This window comes from Mycotypha africana, assembly GCF_025528875.1.
Source record: "Mycotypha africana strain NRRL 2978 chromosome Unknown BDF20scaffold_3, whole genome shotgun sequence".
NCBI classification, from domain to species: domain Eukaryota; kingdom Fungi; phylum Mucoromycota; class Mucoromycetes; order Mucorales; family Mycotyphaceae; genus Mycotypha; species Mycotypha africana.
The window spans coordinates 442,366-457,407 of NW_026515727.1; the positions used below are offsets into that span (position 1 = coordinate 442,366).

The 15,042-nt window shown below is 36.9% G+C and overlaps 6 protein-coding genes across 6 annotated transcripts; 2 read left to right on the forward strand and 4 right to left on the reverse strand.

The window, feature by feature from the left end:
* Positions 1-410: 410 nt before the first annotated feature.
* BDF20DRAFT_816572 (Abscisic acid G-protein coupled receptor-like domain-containing protein) lies at positions 411-1,374 on the forward strand (the record flags this gene model as incomplete). Its single annotated transcript, XM_053077165.1, has 4 exons — positions 411-446; positions 527-619; positions 720-1,051; positions 1,179-1,374. 4 exons carry the CDS (start codon positions 411-413, stop codon positions 1,372-1,374), a joined length of 657 nt encoding a protein of 218 aa, XP_052937882.1.
* Positions 1,375-4,282: 2,908 nt separating this feature from the next.
* On the reverse strand, positions 4,283-5,183 carry BDF20DRAFT_817104 (TB2/DP1, HVA22 family-domain-containing protein; the record flags this gene model as incomplete). Its single annotated transcript, XM_053077224.1, has 3 exons — positions 4,283-4,441; positions 4,592-4,779; positions 4,976-5,183. The coding sequence occupies 3 exons, from the start codon at positions 5,181-5,183 to the stop codon at positions 4,283-4,285; spliced, it is 555 nt and encodes a 184-aa protein (XP_052937883.1).
* A 647-nt stretch (positions 5,184-5,830) lies between these two features.
* On the reverse strand, positions 5,831-8,383 carry BDF20DRAFT_364651 (uncharacterized protein). Its single transcript, XM_053075284.1, has 4 exons — positions 6,596-8,383; positions 6,309-6,491; positions 6,130-6,221; positions 5,831-5,964 (listed from the first exon to the last, which is right to left on the reverse strand). The coding sequence occupies exons 1-3, from the start codon at positions 8,002-8,004 to the stop codon at positions 6,206-6,208; spliced, it is 1,608 nt and encodes a 535-aa protein (XP_052937884.1). The 5' UTR covers positions 8,005-8,383; the 3' UTR covers positions 5,831-5,964; positions 6,130-6,205.
* A 33-nt stretch (positions 8,384-8,416) lies between these two features.
* Positions 8,417-10,536, reverse strand: BDF20DRAFT_857825 (KRI1-like family C-terminal-domain-containing protein). The gene is made up of 3 exons (XM_053080378.1): positions 10,359-10,536; positions 10,231-10,248; positions 8,417-10,159 (listed from the first exon to the last, which is right to left on the reverse strand). The coding sequence occupies exons 1-3, from the start codon at positions 10,498-10,500 to the stop codon at positions 8,745-8,747; spliced, it is 1,575 nt and encodes a 524-aa protein (XP_052937885.1). The 5' UTR covers positions 10,501-10,536; the 3' UTR covers positions 8,417-8,744.
* A 1,143-nt stretch (positions 10,537-11,679) lies between these two features.
* Positions 11,680-13,489, forward strand: BDF20DRAFT_816392 (uncharacterized protein; the record flags this gene model as incomplete). Its single annotated transcript, XM_053077145.1, has 9 exons — positions 11,680-11,801; positions 11,865-12,091; positions 12,208-12,294; positions 12,398-12,463; positions 12,532-12,660; positions 12,727-12,876; positions 12,974-13,094; positions 13,158-13,209; positions 13,451-13,489. The coding sequence occupies 9 exons, from the start codon at positions 11,680-11,682 to the stop codon at positions 13,487-13,489; spliced, it is 993 nt and encodes a 330-aa protein (XP_052937886.1).
* Positions 13,459-14,588, reverse strand: BDF20DRAFT_857828 (NADPH-dependent FMN reductase). The gene is made up of 2 exons (XM_053080379.1): positions 14,440-14,588; positions 13,459-14,347 (listed from the first exon to the last, which is right to left on the reverse strand). The coding sequence occupies exon 2, from the start codon at positions 14,167-14,169 to the stop codon at positions 13,582-13,584; it is 588 nt and encodes a 195-aa protein (XP_052937887.1). The 5' UTR covers positions 14,170-14,347; positions 14,440-14,588; the 3' UTR covers positions 13,459-13,581.
* Between the last annotated feature and the right edge of the window lie 454 nt (positions 14,589-15,042).

Consider the following 15,042-nt stretch of genomic DNA (forward strand, 5'->3'; position numbering starts at 1 on the left):
TGGATTGAAAATGGCCTGATACGTATTAGTATCATTGGGATCACTTTCATTTCTATTCTATCTGGTTTTGGTGTTGTCAATACACCATTTACCACCTACGTTACGCATAAAAGAACTGTCAGTGAACATGAATATAGGTCGGCTGAACATGCTTTTCATCAAACAGAAACGATGATGGAAGAGAAGAAGTGTTTGCTGCAAAGGATGGAAATGCAAGAAGCTCAAACTGATTCAAAATACAATAAAAAGTCGTTTGTGTCCAACATAATAGCTTCCTTCAGGACAGATACAAATGGTAAGCTGAGGAGAGCTGCTATTCATTGTCAGACTTGCTTAATTTTTTTTTGTTGTCTTTAGAAACAGTAATGCTAAAAACAGAGATAGAGCAGCTGGAAAGCTTGCTAGTAGATATGAAGTCTGATTTAGATGAACTTGAACGAGGAAGGGTGAGTTAATGACACCTGCAATCCATTTGCATATCACATCCATCATGAAGAAGTATTGACCCCTGATCTAAAACTAATAGGCCAAAAGTAGATTCAACCAAACTGTCAAAGGAAAATTATACTATTTGATAGATAGACTATTCTCCGTGTATTGCATTTACAAACTCATTTCAGTAAGTAAAAAAGAACAGCAGTCATCCCTTCCTACAATCCACATACAAGTGCGTCATGAGCACCGAACACGTCAGTAATCTTTCGTTTATCTAATGACAGACTGCCATCAACGTTGTTTTTCAACGCAACACATCAGACCCCATTACCAATGCCTTATCTATCATGATATCTCACTTGGACAAACATAGCCATCTTGAAATTAATATAGACCGATCATTCTGGTCCCAGCAACTCAGTTTTTGGTTTGCAGGCATCATTGTGTTCAGCTCTGTACGTGGCTGTCTAAAGCTGCTGACAAAAATCCTACATATCTTTACATTCAAGATTACATTCTCACAAGCCAACATTCTGCTCTCTGTATCGCATATGATGGGAATGTATTTCTTGAGCTCCATCTTGATGATGCAAATGAGCTTACCACCTGAATATAGGTAAAACAAAAAAAAAAAAAAAAAATCAATGGATGCCTATGTGCCGTTTCCATAACATAGAGGGAACAAGACAGTAGATACAAACCATTTTTTTATTTTTTTATTTTTTGCCTGTTGTAATTACTAGATATCTCATGTCAAGTTCGCTGCAATCCATTGAATTTGAGTTTTTCAAGCACTGGTCAGATATCATCGTTGTCATTTCATCTCTCGTTTCATTTTTTATTATTTATATTTTGCATACAACGCATGACCCTAAAGCAATGGCAGTCGATTTTGCTGATATGGAGTTGCTCTCTGTTGAAAGCGGGGCTGGTCGCTAGTCATATGCACTCTATCGTGGTGGCTTGTCTTTTTTTGATTTTGCTGAAAATTGGGAATTCATGTGGGCTTCTTTTTTTTTATTCACTTTTCCCTTTTTTTTTTTTTTCCTAAAATTAAACATACAATAAGAATGCCTCCCAAAACTATTCAGAAGAAACATAAAAAACCGCTTACTCCTTTACAAAGAAAACGTATGATATAATGTAAAAATTGGTTTTTTTTTTTTTTTTTTTTTTTCTTTTTCTTTTTATGTGCGTGTAGGATGAATTCAACGGTCCATTGTTCATCTAATCTCAATTTGGTTTTCATCGATTGCAGTAAAAAAAAGAAAGCAAGAACTTATACATAAAGCTCAAGTGAAAAGTCAATACTACAAGCAGTTAAATAAAGATAAAGATGATGATGCACCGGATTATGTCAAAGAGGTAATTAGAAAGAGTATCTGTTACCAACCCATCACGATCTTTTCTCGGCTGACTCCAGACATTTCGCTCGACTATGTATATAGATCTTTGGTGCTGAACGTACTATTGATGAAAATGGTAACGTCGTTGAATTAGCACCAGACTCAATGAATAATTCTGATACCGAGGAGCAAGAAGTTGAAAGAGTGTATGATTTAAATCAGTCATCGTCCTCTGAAGACGATGAAGACGACCATGAAAGTGGCAGCAAGAAGCTGAAGACGGCACATAAACCAAATCCTTTCAAAAGTCAATTAGAGGAACGTGAGCGACGTAAAAGAGAAACAGAGCAAGAAAGGGAAGAACGTTTGAAGAAGCTCGAAGAAGCGAAAAAGGCCAGACAGGAATACTTTAAGCATAGAAGAGAACAACGTGGTAAAATGCTAGCGAAATCAAAACGAGGACAACCCAACATGGCTGCGCAAATGGATATATTGCTTGAGAAAATTGAACAGAAGGGACTATAGACATTCACAACGATGGAATGGAAAACTTGTACATAAATTATTTCAATTCAAATCATTTCATGCCTAATAAAATCCAGGCTCATTTTTCAAAGATATCTGCTATTTGAGATGTTTATGTTTCTTTATCCAAGCTTTATCAGTTTTGAATCAGTAGCTAAAGGCAAGCATTCGATGATTCAATAAATCGTAAACAATTACGCAGTTTTGGAAAATGTGCAAAATTAAACAAGTTAGACTGTATGTGCTGGGTAAATACCCCCGGCGTGGACATAGCTGTATTCATTATCAACAGCCTTCAACTTGCAACTGACTGCTGTCGATTCTCAATCGATAAAATCATGAACGGTCCCAATATTGGATGATGAAATGCGACTTCCATTGGGTTGACAATCTGAGCTTCGTCATTGTATCTCTTTTATCCTTTAATAGCAAGATAAAGAGTATACAGTTTAGACTATAAAGATGATTGACGCTTGAGTTCTTATCTTTAACGTGACATCATTATATAACACCTCGCTTTAACAGCCCAAGTCTATGTGTGTAGACCACCATAGATCACAATAACTTATCAAGGTTTGGACCGATTGGTATATTGTATGAGGAGTAATATGTAAATACGATCATTCTACTCTGTGCTCTTCACTCTTGAGCAGCAAAGAGGATAAAGCAAGGGAATAAAACGTTCTAGTAATCACCTGTCTTGTTCTATGCGAGATTGCAAAGTCCCGCATAAGGGATTTTTTAACCGTCGATGTTATTTCGTGACTTATTCGAAAGTCTACTTATAATAGATAAGGGCTAAACTTTTTTTTTTTTCTTTCTGGGGGAAAAAGCCGGTTAGACATCTCAACAGCCTTAATAAAGATATCCCTCTCTCATTAGAAACTTCTGTTCAGTTGGACGTATTGATCTCATTTAAGAATACTTTTTAAAGCATGATTGTATGATGGTACGGAACAATGGTCATAGACATGGTTCAGGTCCAACCGAGTGGCTAATAGTACGTCGAGAATGCGGACGCGTACCTTGCCACGCTCTTAGCTAGATGTGGACAAAAACAAAGACGAAAATAGAAAAAAGCACTACAGTAGGGAACAATCATTTGGGCAGTAACTCGTATAATGTAATGACATATCAAGAAATGAATCTTATCTTATCGATGAAAAGCAAAAAAGAAGCCTGTTTGGTGCCTTTGGTAAGATAATAAAAAGTGATGTTATCTTTCTATATGTTCATAGATTTCTGTTGGTGTCTCTTTCTCTAATGTATTCTTCGAAAGCAATCTGGTTCCCAAAAAAAACGATGCAGACTTTGCATTTCTTATTATGGCATTTTAAATTAAATTATATGCATGACAAACCGGTTTCAAGCAAAAAGGGAGAAGTGGAGGGTACACTGCCCGCTACCCAAAGGATGAATTTCTTTTTTTTACTCATTGTTAAGTTTTGAAGAATCAGCTGAAAATTCCCAACAAAAAAATTCGGACCCATGACCGTCGTCATCATAATGTAGAGGTTGCTATTTTGGAAACGTACAGATGCTTTAGGTTTGCTTGCACTGGTCGCACTAGACGACCGTAACACAAAATCACTGGAACGTTCATGCATTGTATGAATGAGGCTTGCTCGCCATTTTGCCTTATTGTCACTTATTCATAATGAAAGTAACAAAGGTAGGCTAGAACAGTAAGTAAGATTTTCTTGTTTCACTTTATGTCAAACAACCAAGATTTTTTTTTTTTTCTTTCTATTTTCTGCGTCGTCTTGGGTTAAATGATGTATATACATGGAAAAACAGTTGGAACTTTTTTTTTTATTTTGAAGAGAAAAAAGGCTTGTTGAATGGGTTGCAAAAGTACAATGGATACTAAACCATTTTAGTTGTGTATATATAGAAAATGATATGAAAAATAAATGTTAATTGTAGAGAGTGTCGCAAATAAGTTATTGTAAACCTTTCTATCAAAAGAAATCAATTTATTCAAGCTTTTGGCCGGTGATGGCAGCAGAGTTGATACCAGTAGTACGCATGGGGACAGCAGGAGCGACAGGAGTGATAGGAGCAGTAGCATGCTTCTTTTCCTTGTCTTCAGAGAGAATGGGACACAAGAAACGTTCGTAGACAAATTCAGCACCCTAATAAGTTTTTTTAAATAAGAGGTAGGTTAGGTTGACGTTTTTTTGGTTTTTTTTCTTGTCATACTTGAATGCGTAACATCCTTTCAAAAGGGTCCTCTTTCTGCTTTTTTTTTTTTTTTTTTTTTTTTTTTGTCTTTGTCAACTTACTCTGAATTGAGGCAACATGAGCCAGAGAACCAAAGCAGTCTTAATAAGATAGTAGAAGGGGCACCAGTAAAGCAAAATGTCAGAAAAGTATTCAAGCATGTTGGCGAAACCGATTACACACCAGTAGACCAACCATTGAGTATCATCATGAATATCATCGGATTCAATAGCCTTAAAAGAAGCAATAGCTATGTGATTGAAATAGGATGTTAATCAGTGAACCCTTCATTCAACAAAATGACAAGAGTAACAATTAAAAAAAAAAACGCGTCTTGTTTCTTTTGGCAAGTTTCTCTACTCTTCCTTTCCTCTTATTTCATTCATATTGAAACTCGTGTGGATGTTGCGCAGATGTAATGCCAGATAATAATCAAAAAAACTTACCAGGATAAATCCAAGCAATCATATTTGTCAAGAATTGAGCACCCAAATTGAAAAAGATCATCATGAAAATGGTGAAAACGGTGCCGATAACAACGTAAGCCTTGGGCAAACCAGTGCGACGTTGAATTTCGTTGGCATATTCATAGTTGGATAATTCAGCATCAATACGAGATACATAGTGGTCGGTCTTTTGCTTTAACTTGTTCATGGCGTTCTTGGCGGCCAATTGAGCTTGAGCTTGACGATTGAGTCTGGGGGCACCAGGGGCGGTGGTAGGACCAGTAGCACCGGGAGCAACACCGGGAGTGGAAGTAACAGCGGGATCAATAGGAGCACCAGAAGACATTTTGAAGGTGTATATGATAAAAGATGAAAAAGAAGAAAAAAAGAAAACAATGAAAAAGAAACCCAAAAAATACACACAATGATGGAAAAAAAAAAAAAAAAGTGACTCCTTCGCTTCTGCCAAAAAAAAAATACAGAGCTAATGATGATGAATCCGGTTTTACAAACCGCCAATGAAATCATCTCTTTTATTGAACATGATACTCTCTTTTTTGCTTTCCATAACCGAAAATAGCAGAACAAACAAATTAGTGCAAAAACGTACGTTGAGGTATAATGGAATCTACAAGATAGTTTCATCAACAGAACTCATATCATCCATTGAGCAAAAGGTATTTGATCGTGCTGGGCCTTTGGGTCTCATCACTTTCTTTTGGATCTTTTCCATTTCAGTCGCGTACGCCACTAATAAAGCTGAGGATTTCTGCTGTATTCGTAAAGCGGGATGATTAATGATATCTACCGCCGTCGGACGCCTACGCTCTGGTTTAAGTAGCCATTCGATTATTGCTATTAAATCTGGTGACACGCTCATCAGTGCGCTTTTTTGCCTTGAGATATCGCCTTCTCGAAGCATTTCCCAAGCTTCACCGGTATCGGGTAATGGAAGGCCTGACGCCAATTCGAGCAAAATGAGTCCCAAACTTTTTTTTTTTTGAGTGTTAATTTGGGCATAAAAACAAACCCCCCAAAAGAAAAAAAAAAAAAAAAAAAAAAAAAAAAGAAAAGAAAAAAGTTAAAACTCTAATGGCCTTTCTTTTTTTTTTGACAAGTGATTTAATCTTCAAAAAAAAAAATAAAGATATTACCTGAATATGTCAGCCGATGGAACATAGCTCTCTCTTAATAGCTCTGGTGCCATATACTGTCGATCACCTTCACCTTTTACCCACCGAGTATCCTAAAAATAGCAAGTTTAGTGCATAAAGTTTCAGTAGCGCCACATCATTTTTATGGTTAGAATATTACAGTAGGTACATGCACAGACGTGCCGAAATCGCTTATTTTGATGCAGCCTTCGTCATTGACAAGTATATTTGCTGGTTTGAGGTCCAGATGGGCTATACTAGCTTCATGTATATCATGTATGCCATGCACAAGTTCATGTAGGATTTGCCACACTGTGGCTTCGTCAATCTTGCGGTTGTAATGTTCCATAAATTTATCAAGACTATATCCAACATGCCCCGTCAGAAAAAGAGTTCAATACACGAATAGTGGGCCCACACAATGCCTGCAATTTACTATTGTATTTCAATTATTGCTTTTTTTTACCTTCCTCCTGAGCAGAATTCAAATTCTATATACAGATAACCTCTTTCTTCCCAAGCTTTATGCATATGAATACAATGATCGCTGTGTTTTAACTGTTGCAAATAGTTTACTTCCATTATTTGTCGCCATCGATCATCCCAACCTGCAAAGACTGTTTTCGATCTCTTTATTGCTGTAGCACGACGCGTTGTTATCTCTTCAGTTTCCTGTGTAATACTCTCTTTGCCCTCAGTTTCATCTGCTTCAGCTTCTTCTTCAAACTCTTCTACTTTTTCTTCCTGTTCTGAAGCAGTTGTTGATATGATAGAGTTATTAGAAAGGCTCACTTTATACACTTGTGCATATTCACCAACATCTAATAAACCCAGATTACAATATTCCGTTTCGAAAAAAGGGTAAATGTTGCTCCTATTACTATAGGGTTGCTGCTGCTTATCTTCGTCTGTGAGAACAATCCTACTTTCGCACGTATATTTCTCAAAATAGTCCTCTGTAAAGAAATGTGGCCATTCGGTTATCCATGGTCTTGGCTTTCTAATCTGTTCCTGTAGCTGACTGACTTTGGCAGCAGGCGCTACTTCAAATTCTGGTATTTTTGCTTCATCCAAATCGTCATTGAGGCCGGAAAAGAAGTTGGCTGCTTCTTCGTCAAATTTGCCTGCTGCTGGTCGTACGTACGATTGACTCAATGGTAAAGTCGTTTTATCTTCCATAGTAGTCACTTCATCGTCCTCTATATTCTCGTTCTGACTCCCCTCTTCTTCAATTGCGGCTGCTTCGTCTTCTTCATCGTCCGTATCGAGTACGAAGACATCAACAAAGGACGAACTTTTTCGTCGTTTTGGTTCAGGTTCTTCTGGTTGCCTATAAAGATTACTGGATAGTAATAATTCCCTCATAAGGGATCGTCGAACAGGCTGTCTAGAATGATTTGCTGTACAACGGCCAGTGCTTATAGAGGTATCTTCCTCTTCTACTACTTCTTCCTCTTCCTCTTCTTCCTCCTCCTCCTCCTCCTCCTCCTCGTTATCTTCTTCGTTCAAGTTGCCACAACGAAACAGATCTGGCTGATCTTGATGGTCATCAATAAACTTTTGCATCATGTCCATTAATCCATTTTGATTATGACTATTTGTTCTCGAAGGTGATTGATCATAACCACTTCCTGCTTCAAACAGAGATGAAAATTGTCTCTCTTCCATAACTGGCGATTCGTTGCCAGCCATAGAATCGAACTGTCCTATTTCTAGATCGGCCAGCAGATCTTCGTCATTTTTAAATGGTGTAGCTGTTCCTGCATAATATCTTTTCTGGGTATCTGTACAAACTTTTTTTAGAAACGGGCTGTCAGGTGCTTTAAAAGACGCTGCGGTAGAGATGATAGGTAAAGAAGATTTGCGCTTTTGCATTGATTAAAAAACAGTATTTATTAAGCGCCCAAATGATGTACAAAAAGAAAAAAAAAAAAAACGAAGAATGACGATATAGATGTAGTTAAAGTGCAAAGAAAAAAAGAAAAAAGAACAAAAACCATGCAGGAGTAGGTTGCAAAGGATTTTCCGTGCAACAAATAAATCCGCTCAAATCAAATCCGTTGCAGTGATCACGGAAGATGAAACGAACTCTATCGTCTAGAGTTATTTAACATCAAGGTACACTTAGTCTATTAAGCAATGTGTGTTTGCTAAGTTTAGTCCGCAGTCTCTGTGAAATTTCCCAATTTAAAAGAAAGTAAAAGAAGCACGATTCACGTCATTGCACGCTTAGTAATACTGCATACGATTATAAACACAACATCTTCAGAGCAGGATATGTATTCTAGTCAATGGTCAAACACTTTTATTTCTCTAAGAAGATTTGGGATTTAGCTTTTTTGTTCTTTTTTGAGTCCTTTTGTTCCTTTGACTTTCTCTTTTTAGTTTTTGCTTTCTCTTTTTCTTCTTCCTTTAGCTTTTCTTCCAATTCCTTCTTGACTTTTTTCACGTGTTTTGCTAATCTCTTCTTCTTCTTCTCTTGACTCCTTCTAAAGATTTCCATTTCTTTTTGTTTCTTGTATTCATTTCGATGACTAGGATTCAAAACAAAAGAATGTTAAAACAATGAATAACAATAAGCACTATGGCAACATGTCACTAACAAAGAAAAACACTTACGGTGCCATCATCTTGATACCAATGTAGTTATTGAGCTCTCTATCGTCTGCTAACAGGATTTCTTCTGCTGTCAAACCATAATTCTCTGGTTCAGTCTTTGCATATTTGAATCGAGTAAATGTATCGCCGCCAATGACATCTTCATAATTAAGGGAATAGTATTCGTCAAGTAACTTTTCAACCATCTCTTTCTTTTGTCGAACCTCTTCAGAATCCATTTCCGGCTGGTTAGTCTCTTCATCTGGGTATTTCTCCCCGCCTGGAAGGAAGTCTGCGTCCATAATATCATCATCCCACTGAGGTTTCACAGTAGGATCATCGTCTTGTTGGTTATAATAATCTTCGTCAAACACGCTGTTCATATGCGCATCAAAAGTCGCTGGGTCAAAATCACCTTCTAAATCAATGTTTTCTAACCCTAATGCCTTAGCGCCCGTGATACCTTGGATCTCCTTGAGTTTCTCTCTGATTTCTTTCATCTTTCTATTCTTCTCTTCCTTCAACTCAACCATCTTTTGTTCTTTTAGAGCCTCCTTATGAAGACGCTCTTTCTCTCTTCTGAGGGCTCGTTTACTCTTTTTTCTACGTACTGTTCCTTCGACATCACGAGCATGCGTGATAATGTTGGAAGAACCTTCTTCTTCGAAACGGAAATTATATTTACTCTCGAATCGATCTACATTATCGAGATATTCCTCATCTTTCTCGGGATCCACTTCCTCTAGATTTGTATTCTCCCGCTCTTCGCCCTTATCGACCCATCCGCGATTCAGCACGTAATCCATTAAAAATGCCTCTTCAGCACTGATGTCCGGGTTTTCTTTATAATTACTCCATTCTTCCACTGCCTTTTTGGAATGTTCGTCATTCTTCATTTCTTCCAACAAGAATCTGCGGTAATCATCCTCTTCAGCTTGTTTCTCTTCCGTCGTCTTTTCTTTCTTTTGTAAAAAGCCATCGTCATCATCACTCTCCTCTTCGTTTTCGGTATCTGACACTATCGCTTTTTTAAAAGCATCACGTAACTCGGCTTGTTCTTCTTCATGTGTTTTTTCAGCAGTTTTCAGATTGGCTTCATCTTCATCCTCAATGAAACCTCCATGTTCAAGAAGCATCTTTCGCTCATAGTCTTTCAATGTAAGAGGTGCATCCTCCTTTTGTTTCTTTTGCTTTTTATCAGCCTTGGTAGCAACAACACTATCGTTGCTGTCATTATTGAAAAAACGAGCATCTTTTTGATAAACACGAGGATCTTTCGATCGAATGGCGGCAATCGTTTTCAAAATCTGAGAGTCAACAGCCGGTGTTAATAATTGAGCATCGTCATCTTCATCTTCATCTGAATCGGAGGTTTCGCTATCCACGTCATCATTTCCTTCAGCTTGCTTTTGAGCCACTTCTTCTTCAATTTCTACGTAAACGGGTCATTTACTGTTAGCTGAAGGTACAGACTTTTTACTGTTTTAAATAAATTTGTTTTACCTCTGATGGCCTCTTTCACTATTAAGAAACAATTATAAAAAGGAAAAGGTATAAGGTTAGATCGATTTCAAGATCTAGATCTTTTTTTGTACTCGTAAAAGGAAAAAAATAGATCGTTTTCAACATACATAGTTCAGGCTTTTCGTATTCTTCTTCTGAATCACTCCTTTCACGTATGGCTACTTGAAATTCAGAATCTTGAACAGAGTCCTCCTTTGGACTCTCTTTGATCTTTTGATCTTTTGATTTTGACGATGATTTGGGTCCCATTTCTTTTCTGTTAGCTGATCAAACGTTTGAACGACAGAGAAAAAAAAATTCTATTCACACTTTTTTCCACAAAACGCTGTCGCAGTTTCAATATCATACCTGTTGAATTTTGCGACCTTTTCCTTTTTTAAAATGTTAACATTTTCACCCTGTGCCTGAATCACAAAATTTACCTATTGCTTTTTTAAAGATGATAAAAAAAAATTCCAAGATAGTTCTCGTGATGAGATAGTGGTGAATCTTCTCAGAAGAGGTTATATCAGCTCTACAAAATATGGTTTCTTTGTAGCCGACAACAACAGCTAACTATTTGTTTTGAATTCGTTTGCATTTTTTATTGAAAGCAGCTATTAAGAAAGAACATTAATGGAGATAGTATTGTCTTGATAGCATTTAATATGTTTGATGTTTGATCAAGAAAATCAAAAAATGACCTGATGGGTAAAGCATTGCCGTGTTTATAGCTTAAAACCGAGAAACATCACAAGTGTGTAAAACGAAAGCTTTGAGTACAATGTTGTTGCTCGCTTATACTTCTATTGAGAATCCACTATGACGTTGGTGAAGCTGAATGGGAGTCCTGCTTTGATACAGATGGAAAACTGACTGTAAAAGAATCAACAATAAAAAATAGGGAGACAAAACCTATTATGGCGGCATAATGAGAAAGATCTATATATAATTTGGGGGGGGGGTCTTATGTACAAACCCCTCATACTGAAGGGTTTTTACCCCATCTTTGTGAGGCGTTTTACTTTGGAAGGACAATAATGAGACCACCAATTTGATTTTAGTTCCACGACCTGTTGTCTTTGATATGATGGTGAAGTGATCAAATAACTTTTCTTTACTTAAAAGCACTACACAACAAGGATGATCATCAGATTGAAATGAAGAATATTATAACAGTGCTAAATGTAAGGCATCATCTAAGATTTCTATTATTAAATGTATGGTTTGCTCCTGTAATTCCCAATTCCAAGTGGGTGTGCTTTTTTACTATTGCTATCATTATCATTATTTCAGCTTGATTTTGTCATTCTTCGTTTTTATTATTTTTTCTACAAACCTGCTTTCTTTACCCATCAGACAATGCTATCACATTATCAGAATATACTATCTGTACCGATGAGTTTGATATTGATGCTGCTAATTCTTTTTGTTATGGGGGCAAGATCAATGAAGACAGCTAAATCTATCAATGGATGTCCCACACTGTCACGAAGACCTCAATCAGTTATAACAGACATAGCAAGTCTTCGAGTCAATGAGTTTGATATGATTGCTGGTTTGGGCGATAGGTAAAACAGGAGTTAAGAAGAATAAAGATAAGGATAAATTCCAATCTTCATCTTCGTATGCAGTTTGATGACAGGCTTTGCTTCAGAAAACGTTAATGCCCTCGAACGCTGGACAATGGCCATTATGCAAGAGCATCGCGGACAAAGCCCAATCATGGGAGGCGATGATAACGCTAACACATTGGCCAATTTCCTCAAACACTACAACTCTGGGATAGTAGGTGCATCGGTTGGTTCTCATTTGGCTTCGTTTTGTATTAATGGCGTATGCCCAATACTATCAAATTTCTGTAAGTAACAATGGAAAAACTCATTGTACTTTTCTTTGCAATACACTGTTGTTCACCTTTGGGTTTTACAGTGTGAATTACAGTCTAATAAAAATGAACTGTTTTTTATTTTCAAGGGGTTCCGTTCAAGGACAACTTAAACGCTGCTCAGACTGGTGCTATAGCAAAGAATCTAGATTACGAATTAGATTATCTTATACCTCGTAAGTGAATCTGTTTGAAAAAAATAAAAAGGAATAGCAAGTAATCAGAACATATCATGCTCATATACTTAGCGCTTTACCTTTTTGTTTTTTCCGCTTTTAGGTATGAAAACGATGATGAAGAATAATTTTGAAAAATCATGGAAGCTCGTCAATATTCAAATTGGGAGTAAAAAAGTCTTTATTTAAATGATAAACTGGTTGGTTTTTTCCTGACACGCTCACCATTCGGTATAGGTAATGATCAATGCAGTTCTTGTACGGAAGGACTCAAAAATGTGGTCTCTCCAGAAGCTTATAGTGGATACGTTATCAAGGCAATTGAACGTATCCGAAATGAAGTTCCTCGAGTGCTGATTAATCTGAGTATGCTATCTCCTTACATTAAATGGTTATTTTGCTTTTTAAAATACTGATATCTCATTTTTGTAGTCGGCACCTTTGAAGTCTCAAGAATAATGGATATTCGAGCTCAACAGACTGACTACTGTAAGCCTAATTTGTTTACAACAATCGCCGTTGAGTGCTCATGTCTCGAGCAAGCTGAAGAAGGTTTGAAAAAAATGGATGAACATTGCAAAGGTAAGCATGTATGAACATTAGAAAGAATAGGGAGGATAGGAGGGGAGATGGGGTCCTAAGCTTCAATTTATGAATTCAACTATTCTTGTGTGTATAGGTTACAATGAACAGTTGAAGAGAATTGCTGAAATGTATGTGCCTTTGCGTAATAAAACATTTGCTTTAACTTTCAATCCGGCTGCTATCAATATAAGCTCGCTTCCCGTTGATGCTATCAGGTATTTCAGTGAAAAAAAGACTTAAAGAAAAAAATAAAGTACTTAAACTCACGTCTATTTTAGTAATATCGATTGCTTCCATCCTAACGTAAAAGCAGGAAGCTGGGCATCAAAGGTTAAAATACTCTAGAACGATCCAGTGGCAAAAATCTTTTACCTGGGCGCGTTGCTGACACATCTATTTAAACATCAATATAGGCATTATGGAATCAGATGTTTCGTAGTAAGGACGCAAAAGAAACAGTTGCAAATTATCAGGAAGATATAGAGGTATGAAAAAGATGCTTCGATTATGTGTTAAAATGAAGTTCATTATATGGCTGACGAGGCATTTCTTTTTTCATGTTTTACGACAGGTTTTTTGCCCATCTGAAAATGAACACTTTTTTTTATGAAAAAATCTAAAGTGTATTGTCTAATAACTTGTATGGTACATATCAAGTTGTCTATAAATTATTGACTATGTACGCAAAAATACGAACGGTCTTCAGTGCAGTGATTTTTGTTGTTGTAATCCTCGTGCTAGCTCAATGACAGCTCTATCAATCACCTTAGCGTACTCTTTCACAAAAGTATCTGCGTAAGTTTCCTTTATCTTGTTCGTCGATTCAATAAACATATCGTGTGAAAGATAAATGGCTGGCATAGTGTCTACTACTCCCATTCGGAGCCCTTGTAACACCTGGCTCAATTGGGCAGCTGCCTTTTCTCCCCCTGTATAGGCGTAACTCACGATCATCGCAGGCTTATCATGCCATTCTTTGCACAGATAATCCAAAGCATTCTTAAGAGAGGCAGGATAACCCCAATTATATTCCGGTGTAATGAATATAAAGGCTTGTTTAGAATTAATCTTCGCGCTCCATTGTCGAGTAAGTTCATAAGTATAACGTTGCTCGGCCAGGGCCGGAATGACAGGTTCGTTACATAAAGGAAGATTCCAGTTGGCCAAATCGATTACTTCAAAATTGAGCGTTGGATGTTTTGCCTTGTCAATGGTTTGCATAAGCAGTTGTGCGATCTGATCGGCAATACGATTTGGGCGAGTGCTTCCGATAATGACACCAACATTCATTGTTACAAAATAAAATAAAAGACAAGTAGAAGAAAGAGATACAATGGAATGATTGGAGTAACGACGTAGATGAATCTCAGCTAAGTCAAGCGTTACAGGCAGGTCTCGTATGTAAATGAGTTTCTTAACTTCTTGTAACCCTGATGAATTGACCTTCACAAAGTTCGCTTGTTGCGCCCTGATAAATGATGGGCATATTACAATTTTTAACGTCAGTTTTAGACGACTTGCAATATTTATTGGCAACTTTCATTTTAATTTTAGACTTACTTGCATTTTTATCGGAACAATTGCGTATAACTTTATACGGATTGAATCATCAGTTCATAATGCCATGTTCTTTTCGTAAGTGATTTTCGGAGAGTGTTTCTGCATGCTTAGTCCAACCCAGGCAATCATCAGGCATAATTGTCTCAAACGCTTTCTGGATTTGAAGCGATAATTCATCTCCCATCTGCAATGAATTGCGTTGGATATTACTTTTAATCCTTGATTAGCATAGTCAATAAGGTTCAAAAAGTAGGAAGGCATGAATAAAAGCTTGTAGCCACGCTTATTGATACCCTCTACAACAAATTTACAATGGTGAATTCTATAAAAAACCCTTCTATATCGTGTTTATCCATTAGGTCTCTTCATTTTCTACCGATGATTCACTCTCCAGTCTGTAACGCATGTGAACCATGTAAAAAGTTTTATTGAACAGTTATGAGATCGAATGGTGCTTGCTACCTTACGCAGCAAAGATATCAGCATAGCATTGAATCAAATTTCCAATGTCTGCATATTTTAAACGTGACATTAAACGCGTAAATCATATTGTTATAATAAATGTTGTTGAACGAAAGCTTATGTCACCAAATTTAAAAATCA

Bases quoted from the DNA above. Each gene is read 5' to 3' on its own strand.
- BDF20DRAFT_364651 (XM_053075284.1), bottom strand. From the start codon at position 8,004: ATGCAAAAGCGCAAATCTTCTTTACCTATCATCTCTACCGCAGCGTCT. The intron at 6,492-6,595 runs GTAAAAAAAAGC...TGTTGGATATAG, and splicing joins GAATTCTGCTCAGGAGGAAG to TCTTGATAAATTTATGGAAC.
- BDF20DRAFT_857825 (XM_053080378.1), bottom strand. From the start codon at position 10,500: ATGGGACCCAAATCATCGTCAAAATCAAAAGATCAAAAGATCAAAGAG.
- BDF20DRAFT_857828 (XM_053080379.1), bottom strand. From the start codon at position 14,169: ATGAATGTTGGTGTCATTATCGGAAGCACTCGCCCAAATCGTATTGCC.